At 60.7% G+C, this 11,129-nt stretch overlaps 1 protein-coding gene across 1 annotated transcript in view; it reads right to left on the reverse strand.

Annotated features, from left to right (window-relative positions):
• LOC144955576 (LIM domain-binding protein 1-like) overlaps nt 1-8,517 on the reverse strand; it is a gene marked incomplete at its 3' end in the record, with an annotated part of 37,513 nt that extends 28,996 nt beyond the window's left edge. The window contains exons 1-2 of the mRNA XM_078885751.1: nt 8,250-8,517; nt 5,082-5,279 (exon numbers count right to left, since the gene is read on the reverse strand). Coding sequence (XP_078741877.1) covers nt 5,082-5,101 — 20 coding nt within the window. The remainder of the gene's footprint in view (nt 1-5,081; nt 5,280-8,249) is intronic.
• Between the last annotated feature and the right edge of the window lie 2,612 nt (nt 8,518-11,129).

Consider the following 11,129-nt stretch of genomic DNA (forward strand, 5'->3'; position numbering starts at 1 on the left):
CACCACCATCACCACCATCACCATCACCACCATCACCACCACCACCATCACCACCACCATCACCACCACCACCATCACCACCATCACCACCATCACCATCACCACCACCATCATCACCACCACTACCATCACCACCACCATCACCACCATCACCACCATCACCATCACCACCACCATCATCACCACCACTACCATCACCACCACCATCACCACCATCACCACCACCACCATCACCACCACCATCACCACCACCACCATCACCACCATCACCATCACCACCACCACCACAACAACCACCACCATCACCACCATCACCATCACCACCATCACCACCACCACCATCACCACCACCATCACCACCACCACCATCACCACCATCACCATCACCACCATCACCACCACCACCATCACCACCACCATCACCACCACCACCATCACCACCATCACCACCATCACCATCACCACCACCATCATCACCACCACTACCATCACCACCACCATCACCACCATCACCACCACCACCATCACCACCACCATCACCACCACCACCATCACCACCATCACCATCACCACCACCACCACAACAACCACCACCATCACCACCATCACCATCACCACCATCACCACCACCACCATCACCACCACCATCACCACCACCACCATCACCACCATCACCACCATCACCATCACCACCACCATCATCACCACCACTACCATCACCACCACCATCACCACCATCACCACCATCACCATCACCACCACCATCATCACCACCACTACCATCACCACCACCATCACCACCATCACCACCACCACCATCACCACCACCATCACCACCACCACCATCACCACCATCACCACCACCACCATCACCACCATCACCACCACCACCATCACCATCACCACCACCACCACAACAACCACCACCACCACCATCACCACCACCACCATCACCATCACCACCACCACCACAACAACCACCACCATCACCACCATCACCATCACCACCATCACCACCACCACCATCACCACCACCATCACCACCACCACCACCATCACCACCATCACCATCACCACCATCACCACCACCACCATCACCACCACCATCACCACCACCACCATCACCACCATCACCACCATCACCATCACCACCACCATCATCACCACCACTACCATCACCACCACCATCACCACCATCACCACCACCACCATCACCACCACCATCACCACCACCACCATCACCACCATCACCATCACCACCACCACCACAACAACCACCACCATCACCACCATCACCATCACCACCATCACCACCACCACCATCACCACCACCATCACCACCACCACCATCACCACCATCACCACCATCACCATCACCACCACCATCATCACCACCACTACCATCACCACCACCATCACCACCATCACCACCATCACCATCACCACCACCATCATCACCACCACTACCATCACCACCACCATCACCACCATCACCACCACCACCATCACCACCACCATCACCACCACCACCATCACCACCATCACCACCACCACCATCACCACCATCACCACCACCACCATCACCATCACCACCACCACCACAACAACCACCACCACCACCATCACCACCACCACCATCACCATCACCACCACCACCACAACAACCACCACCATCACCACCATCACCACCACCACCATCACCACCATCACCACCACCACCATCACCACCACCATCACCACCACCACCATCACCACCATCACCATCACCACCACCACCACAACAACCACCACCATCACCACCATCACCATCACCACCATCACCACCACCACCATCACCACCACCATCACCACCACCACCATCACCACCATCACCACCATCACCACCACCACCACCATCATCACCACCACTACCATCACCACCACCATCACCACCATCACCACCATCACCATCACCACCACTACCATCACCACCACCATCACCACCATCACCACCACCACCATCACCACCACCATCACCACCACCACCATCACCACCATCACCATCACCACCACCACCACAACAACCACCACCATCACCACCATCACCATCACCACCATCACCACCACCACCATCACCACCACCATCACCACCACCATCACCACCACCACCATCACCACCACCACCATCACCACCATCACCACCACCACCATCACCACCACCATCACCACCACCACCATCACCACCATCACCACCATCACCATCACCACCACCATCATCACCACCACTACCATCACCACCACCATCACCACCATCACCACCACCACCATCACCACCACCATCACCACCACCACCATCACCACCATCACCATCACCACCACCACCACAACAACCACCACCATCACCACCATCACCATCACCACCATCACCACCACCACCATCACCACCACCATCACCACCACCACCATCACCACCATCACCACCATCACCATCACCACCACCATCATCACCACCACTACCATCACCACCACCATCACCACCATCACCACCATCACCATCACCACCACCATCATCACCACCACTACCATCACCACCACCATCACCACCATCACCACCACCACCATCACCACCACCATCACCACCACCACCATCACCACCATCACCACCACCACCATCACCACCATCACCACCACCACCATCACCATCACCACCACCACCACAACAACCACCACCACCACCATCACCACCACCACCATCACCATCACCACCACCACCACAACAACCACCACCATCACCACCATCACCATCACCACCATCACCACCACCACCATCACCACCACCATCACCACCACCACCATCACCACCATCACCATCACCACCATCACCACCACCACCATCACCACCACCATCACCACCACCACCATCACCACCATCACCACCATCACCATCACCACCACCATCATCACCACCACTACCATCACCACCACCATCACCACCATCACCACCACCACCATCACCACCACCATCACCACCACCACCATCACCACCATCACCATCACCACCACCACCACAACAACCACCACCATCACCACCATCACCATCACCACCATCACCACCACCACCATCACCACCACCATCACCACCACCACCATCACCACCATCACCACCATCACCATCACCACCACCATCATCACCACCACTACCATCACCACCACCATCACCACCATCACCACCATCACCATCACCACCACCATCATCACCACCACTACCATCACCACCACCATCACCACCACCACCATCACCACCACCATCACCACCACCACCATCACCACCATCACCACCACCACCATCACCACCATCACCACCACCACCATCACCATCACCACCACCACCACAACAACCACCACCACCACCATCACCACCACCACCATCACCATCACCACCACCACCACAACAACCACCACCACCACCAGTGACTCACGGTCTACCCGTACCCTTCCCTACCCGTACCCTACCCGTACCCGGCCATACCCGTACCCTACCCGTACCCTACCCGTACCCTACCCTTCCCTACCCGTACCCTACCCGTACCCTTCCCTACCCGTACCCTACCCGTACCCTACCCGTACCCTTCCCTACCCGTACCCTACCCGTACCCTACCCGTACCCGGCCATACCCGTACCCTACCCTACCCGTACCCTACCCGTACCCTACCCGTACCCTACCCGTACCCGTACCCTACCCGTACCCTACCCGTACCCTACCCGTACCCGTACCCGGCCATACCCGTACCCTACCCGTACCCTACCCGTACCCTACTTGTACCCGTACCATACCCATACCCGTACCCTACCCGTACCCTACCCGTACCCTACCCGTACCATACCATACCCGTACCCTACCCGTACCCTACCCTACCCGTACCCTATCCATACCCTACCCGTACCCTACCCGTACCATACCCTACCCGTACCCTACCCGTACCCTACCCGTACCCTACCCGTACCCGGCCATACCCGTACCCTACCCGTAACATACCCTACCCGTACCCTACCCGTACCCTACCCCTACCCTACCCGTACCCTACCCGTACCACACCCGTACCCTACCCGTACCCTACCCGTACCCTACTTGTACCCTACCCGTACCCTACCCGTACCCTACTTGTACCCTACCCGTACCCTACTTGTACCCTACCCGTACCCTACCCGTACCCTACTTGTACCCTACCCGTACCCTACCCGTACCCTACTTGTACCCTACCCGTACCCTACCCGTACCCTACTTGTACCCTACCCGTACCCTACCCGTACCCTACTTGTACCCTACCCGTACCCTACCCGTACCCTACTTGTACCCTACCCGTACCCTACCCGTACCCTACTTGTACCCTACCCGTACCCTACCCGTACCCTACTTGTACCCTACCCGTACCCTACCCATACCCTACTTGTACCCGTACCCTACCCGTACCCTACCCTACCCGTACCCTACCCGTACCCTACCCGTACCACACCCGTACCCTACCCGTACTCTACCCTACCCGTACCCTACCCGTACCCTACCCGTACCCTACCCATACCCTACCCGTACCCTACCCGTACCCTACCCATACCCTACCCGTACCCTACCCGTCCCATACCCGTCCCATACCCGTACTCTACCCATACCCTACCAGTACCCTACCTGTACCCTACCCGTACCCTACCCGTCCCATACCCGTACCCTACCCGTACCATACCCGTACCCTACCCGTACCCTACCCTACCCGTACCCGTACCCTACCCGTACCATACCCGTACCATACCCGTACCCTACCCGTACCCTACCCGTACCCTACCCGTACCCTACCCGTACCCTACCCGTACCCTACCCTACCCGTACCCTACCCGTACCCTACCCTACCCGTACCCTACCCGTACCCTACCCGTACCCTTCCCGTACCCTACCCGTACCCTACCCCTACCCTACCCGTACCATACCCGCACCCTACCCGTACCCTGCCCGTACCCTGCCCGTACCCTACCCGTACCCGTGTACGGGTGGCCGGGTAAGGTAGATGGGTATCGGGTACCCGGTTGCGACCTCTGACCTGACACTCACCCTGGGTCTCTGTCCAGCATGGCGGGGAGACAGGAGGGGGGGGGGGGGCGGTGACGTGGGGAGCTTCGTGAGGAGGGTGGTGGTGGTGGTGGTGGTTGTTGTGGTTGTTGTTGTTGTTGTGGTGGTGGTTGTTGTTGTTGTGGTTGTTGTTGTTGTGGTGGTTGCAGCTTGAAGTCAACAACAGCCCACGAGCCTTCCCTGAAGGGCGGAGGAGAGAGAGGGGGGGGGGAGGGTTAGAGAGAGGATTTTATACAAAGCTCCCCCAGGTAGCCTCTAGCAGGGCTGCAGGGGCAAGTGCTGAGACAAAGGCAAAGCTCCCCCAGGTAGCCTCTAGCAGGGCTGCAGGGGCAAGTGCTGAGACAAAGGCAAAGCTCCCCCAGGTAGCCTCTAGCAGGGCTGCAGGGGCAAGTGCTGAGACAAAGGCAAAGCTCCCCCAGGTAGCCTCTAGCAGGGCTGCAGGGGCAAGTGCTGAGACAAAGCTCCCCCAGGTAGCCTCTAGCAGGGCTGCAGGGGCAAGTGCTGAGACACACACAAAGCTCCCCCAGGTAGCCTCTAGCAGGGCTGCAGGGGCAAGTGCTGAGACACAGACAAAGCTCCCCCAGGTAGCCTCTAGCAGGGCTGCAGGGGCAAGTGCTGAGACACACACAAAGCTCCCCCAGGTAGCCTCTAGCAGGGCTGTAGGGGCAAGTGCTGAGACACAGACAAAGCTCCCCCAGGTAGCCTCTAGCAGGGCTGTAGGGGCAAGTGCTGAGACACAGGCAAAGCTCCCCCAGGTAGCCTCTAGCAGGGCTGTAGGGGCAAGTGCTGAGACACACGCAAAGCTCCCCCAGGTAGCCTCTAGCAGGGCTGCAGGGGCAAGTGCTGAGACAAAGACAAAGCTCCCCCAGGTAGCCTCTAGCAGAGATGCCGGGGCAAGTGCTGAGATAAAGGCAAAGCTCCCCCAGGTAGCCTCCAGCAGGGCTGTAGGGGCAAGTGCTGAGACACAGACAAAGCTCCCCCAGGTAGCCTCTAGCAGGGCTGCAGGGGCAAGTGCTGAGACACAGACAAAGCTCCCCCAGGTAGCCTCTAGCAGGGCTGCAGGGGCAAGTGCTGAGACACACACAAAGCTCCCCCAGGTAGCCTCTAGCAGGGCTGCAGGGGCAAGTGCTGAGACACACACAAAGCTCCCCCAGGTAGCCTCTAGCAGGGCTGTAGGGGCAAGTGCTGAGACACAGGCAAAGCTCCCCCAGGTAGCCTCTAGCAGGGCTGTAGGGGCAAGTGCTGAGACACAGGCAAAGCTCCCCCAGGTAGCCTCTAGCAGGGCTGTAGGGGCAAGTGCTGAGACACACGCAAAGCTCCCCCAGGTAGCCTCTAGCAGGGCTGCAGGGGCAAGTGCTGAGACAAAGACAAAGCTCCCCCAGGTAGCCTCTAGCAGAGATGCCGGGGCAAGTGCTGAGATAAAGGCAAAGCTCCCCCAGGTAGCCTCCAGCAGGGCTGTAGGGGCAAGTGCTGAGACACAGACAAAGCTCCCCCAGGTAGCCTCTAGCAGGGCTGCAGGGGCAAGTGCTGAGACACAGACAAAGCTCCCCCAGGTAGCCTCTAGCAGGGCTGCAGGGGCAAGTGCTGAGACAAAGACAAAGCTCCCCCAGGTAGCCTCCTGCAGGGCTGTAGGGGCAAGTGCTGAGACACAGACAAAGCTCCCCCAGGTAGCCTCTAGCAGGGCTGTAGGGGCAAGTGCTGAGATAAAGGCAAAGCTCCCCCAGGTAGCCTCTAGCAGGGCTGTAGGGGCAAGTGCTGAGATAAAGGCAAAGCTCCCCCAGGTAGCCTCTAGCAGGGCTGCAGGGGCAAGTGCTGAGACACACACAAAGCTCCCCCAGGTAGCCTCTAGCAGGGCTGCAGGGGCAAGTGCTGAGACACAGACAAAGCTACCCCAGGTAGGCTCTAGCAGGGCTGCAGGGGCAAGTGCTGAGACAAAGACAAAGCTCCCCCAGGTAGCCTCTAGCAGGGCTGCAGGGGCAAGTGCTGAGACAAAGGCAAAGCTCCCCCAGGTAGCCTCTAGCAGGGCTGCAGGGGCAAGTGCTGAGACAAAGACAAAGCTCCCCCAGGTAGCCTCTAACAGGGCTGCAGGGGCAAGTGCTGAGACAAAGACAAAGCTCCCCCAGGTAGCCTCTAGCAGGGCTGCAGGGGCAAGTGCTGAGACAAAGACAAAGCTCCCCCAGGTAGCCTCTAGCAGGGCTGTAGGGCAAGTGCTGAGACACAGACAAAGCTCCCTCAGGTAGCCTCTAGCAGGGCTGCAGGGGCAAGTGCTGAGACACACACAAAGCTCCCCCAGGTAGCCTCTAGCAGGGCTGCAGGGGCAAGTGCTGAGACAAAGACAAAGCTCCCCCAGGTAGCCTCTAGCAGGGCTGCAGGGGCAAGTGCTGAGACAAAGACAAAGCTCCCCCAGGTAGCCTCTAGCAGGGCTGTAGGGGCAAGTGCTGAGATAAAGGCAAAGCTCCCCCAGGTAGCCTCTAGCAGGGCTGCAGGGGCAAGTGCTGAGACACACACAAAGCTCCCCCAGGTAGCCTCTAGCAGGGCTGTAAGGGCAAGTGCTGAGACAAAGCTTCCCCAGGTAGCCTCCAGCAGGGCTGTAGGGGCAAGTGCTGAGACACACACAAAGCTACCCCAGGTAGCCTCTAGCAGGGCTGTAGGGGCAAGTGCTGAGACAAAGCTCCCCCAGGTAGCCTCTAGCAGAGATGCCGGGGCAAGTGCTGAGACACACACAAAGCTCCCCCAGGTAGCCTCTAACAGGGCTGTAGGGGCAAGTGCTGAGACACACACAAAGCTCCCCCAGGTAGCCTCTAGCAGGGCTGTAGGGGCAAGTGCTGAGACAAAGGCAAAGCTACCCCAGGTAGCCTCCAGCAAGGGCTGTAGGGGCAAGTGCTTTTAGTAGAACCTATTAGATCTACCGGCACTGTGGCACACACACAGAGGGGAGCGCGGCGCGCTAACCGCTGCCCCACCGCTCCCACAGACAAACAACCACATCAACCACCAGAACCCCCCCACTATCACCACCACCACCATCAAACAAAGCGAGCGCAACGAAGGCAATGGACGAGACGTCGACATCGTCAAACGAGAGGCGAGCGGCTCTTTTTTTTTAATCAATTAATTAAAATCAATTTAAACATCAAAACATCAACTCACGACGCGGACTAGGCCGAAGCCTGAGGCTTGCGGCCTAGGCGGGCGAGCAGAAGGCGGGCGTCTCTCTCGACTTCCCCTCACGGCGAAACGAAACTCCTCCTCGCGGCGAGGAGGTGGAACGAGCGAGGAGATGGAGCGAGCGACGAGGAGGAGGAGGGGGGAGGAGGAGGAGGGGGAACGGGGAGCTGAGAGAGACGCGAGAGGAGGGAGAGGTTTTCCTCAGGAGGCCTGGACAAGAGATGCCGCCATTGCTGCTATTGGGGAGGTGGGGAGGGGCGGTTGGGAAAGGGGGAGGGGCGAGGGGGAAAGTGGGAGGGGCGAGAGGGAAAGGGGGAGGGGCGAGAGAGAAAGTGGGAGGGGCGAGGGGGAAAGTGGGAGGGGCGAGAGAGAAAGTGGGAGGGGCGGTTGGGAAAGGGGGAGGGCGGTTGGGAAAGGGGGAGGGGCGAGGGGGAAAGTGGGAGGGGCGAGAGGGAAAGTGGGAGGGGCGAGAGGGAAAGTGGGAGGGGCGAGAGGGAAAGTGGGAAGGGCGAGGGGGGAGGGGCGATGGAGAAAGGGGGAGGGGCGAAGGGGAGGGGCGGTTGGGAAAGTGGGAGGGGCGAGGGGGGAGGGGCGAGAAAGAAAGTGGGAGGGGCGAGGGGAAAGGGGGAGGGGCGAGGGGGGAGGGGCGAGGGGGAAAGTGGGAGGGGCGAGAGGGAAAGTGGGAGGGGCGAGAGGGAAAGTGGGAGGGGCGAGAGGGAAAGTGGGAAGGGCGAGGGGGGAGGGGCGATGGAGAAAGGGGGAGGGGCGAAGGGGAGGGGCGGTTGGGAAAGTGGGAGGGGCGAGGGGGGAGGGGCGAGAAAGAAAGTGGGAGGGGCGAGGGGAAAGGGGGAGGGGCGAGGGGGGAGGGGCGAGGAGGAAAGTAGGAGGGGCGAGAGTGAAAGGGGGAGGGGCGAGGGAGAAAGTGGGAGGGGCGAGAGTGAAAGGGGGAGGGGCGAAGGAGAAAGTGGGAGGGGCGAGGGGGAAAGTGGGAGGGGCGAGGGGGGAGGGGGAAAGTGGGAGGGGGGAGGAGCGAGGGAAAAAGGGGGAGGAGCTAGGGGGAAAGTAGGAGGGGCGAAGGGGAGGGGCGAGGGGGGAAGGGAGAGGGGCGGTTGGGAAAGGGGGAGGGGCGATGAGGAAAGGGGGAGGGCGGTTGGGAAAGTGGGAGGGGCGGTTGGGAAAGGGGGAGGGGCGAGGAGAAAGTGGGAGGGGCGAGGGGAAAGTGGGAGGGGCGGTTGGGAAAGTGGCTGGGGCGAGGGGGAAAGTGGGAGGGGCGAGGGGGGAGTGGCGATGTAGAAAGGGGGAGGGGCGAGGGGGGAGGGGCGAGGGGGAAAGTGGGAGGGGCGAGGGGGGAGGGGCGAGGGAGAAAGTGGCAGGGGCGAGGGGGAAAGGGGGAGGGGCGAGGGGGGATGGGCGGGGGGAAAGTGGGAGGGGCGAGGGGGAAAGTGGGAGGGGCGAGGGGGGGGAGGGGTGAGGGGGAAAGTGGGAGGGGCGAGGGGGAAAGGGGCGAGGGGGAAAGGGGGAGGGGCGAGGGGAAAGTGGGAGGGGCGAGGGGAAAGTGGGAGGGGCGGTTGGGCAAGGGGGAGGGGCGAGGGGGAAAGTGGGAGGGGCGAGGGGGGAGGGGGGAGGGGCGAGAGCGAAAGTGGGAGGGGCGGTGGGGAAAGGGGGAGGGGCGGTTGGAAAAGTGGGAGGGGCGAGGGGGGAGGGGCGAGGGGGAAAGTGGGAGGGGCGGTTGGGAAAGTGGGAGGGGCGAGGGGGAAAGTGGGAGGGGCGAGGGGGAAAGTGGGGGGGGGGTTAAGAAAGTGGGAGGGGCGAGGGGGGAGGGGCGAGGAGGAAAGTGGGAGGGGCGAGGGGGATAGGGGGAGGGGCGATAGGCAGAGAAACCCAAGGAACCAATTTAATCGTGAAACCCAAGAAACGGATGCACCGTGACCACGTGACCCCTTCCCCCCCCCCCAACATCTTCTAGCCCCTCCCCCTTTTCCTCCCTCCAACTTCTTCCGGCCCCCACCCTATCCCCCCCTACGACTTCCTGCCCCTTCCCCCCCCTACTATTTCCGGCCCCCACCACCACAACCACGTGCTGCTTCTGCCGTGTTCTGAGTGGCGTTAGCAGCAACAGAAGTGGTGGTTGTGGTGGTTGTTGTGGTTGTGGTGGTTGTTGCGTGGTGGTGGTGGTGGTGAGGGTGAGGGTGGTGGTGAGGGTGGTGAGGGTGGTGGTGGTGGTGAGGGTGGTGGTGGTGGTGAGGGTGGTGGTGGTGGTGGTGGTGAGGTTGGTGAGGGTGGTGAGGGTGGTGGTGGTGGTGAGGGTGGTGGTGGAGTGGTGGTGAGGGTGGTGGTGGTGTAGTGGTGGTGGTGAGGGTGGTGGTGAGGGTGGTGGTAGTCGTGGTAGTGGTGAGGGTAGTGGTAGTGGTGGTGGTGTAGTGGTGGTGGTGGAGTGGTGGTGGTTGTGGTGGTGTAGTAGTGGTGGTGGTGGTGGCAGTGGTGGTGAGGGTGGTGGTGAGGGTAGTGGTTGTGGTGGTGGTGGTGTAGTGGTGGTGGTAGTGGTGGTGGTAGTGGTGGTGGTAGTGAGGGTGGTGGTGGTGGTGGTGAGGGTGGTGGTGGTTAGGGTAGTGGTGGTGAGGGTGGTAGTGGTGGTGGTGGTGTAGTGGTGGTGGTGGTGAGGGTGGTGGTGAGGGTAGTGGTTGTGGTGGTGGTGTAGTGGTGGTGGTAGTGGTGGTGGTAGTGGTGGTGAGGGTGTTGGTAGTGGTGGTGAGGGTGGTGGTGAGGGTAGTGGTTGTGGTGGTGGTGTAGTGGTGGTGGTAGTGGTGGTGGTAGTGAGGGTGGTGGTGGTGGGGGTGAATCCATGGGGTCCCGGCCAGGAGA

Source organism: Lampetra fluviatilis, unplaced genomic scaffold, assembly GCF_964198595.1.
Source record: "Lampetra fluviatilis unplaced genomic scaffold, kcLamFluv1.1 SCAFFOLD_393, whole genome shotgun sequence".
NCBI classification, from domain to species: Eukaryota; Metazoa; Chordata; class Hyperoartia; order Petromyzontiformes; family Petromyzontidae; genus Lampetra; species Lampetra fluviatilis.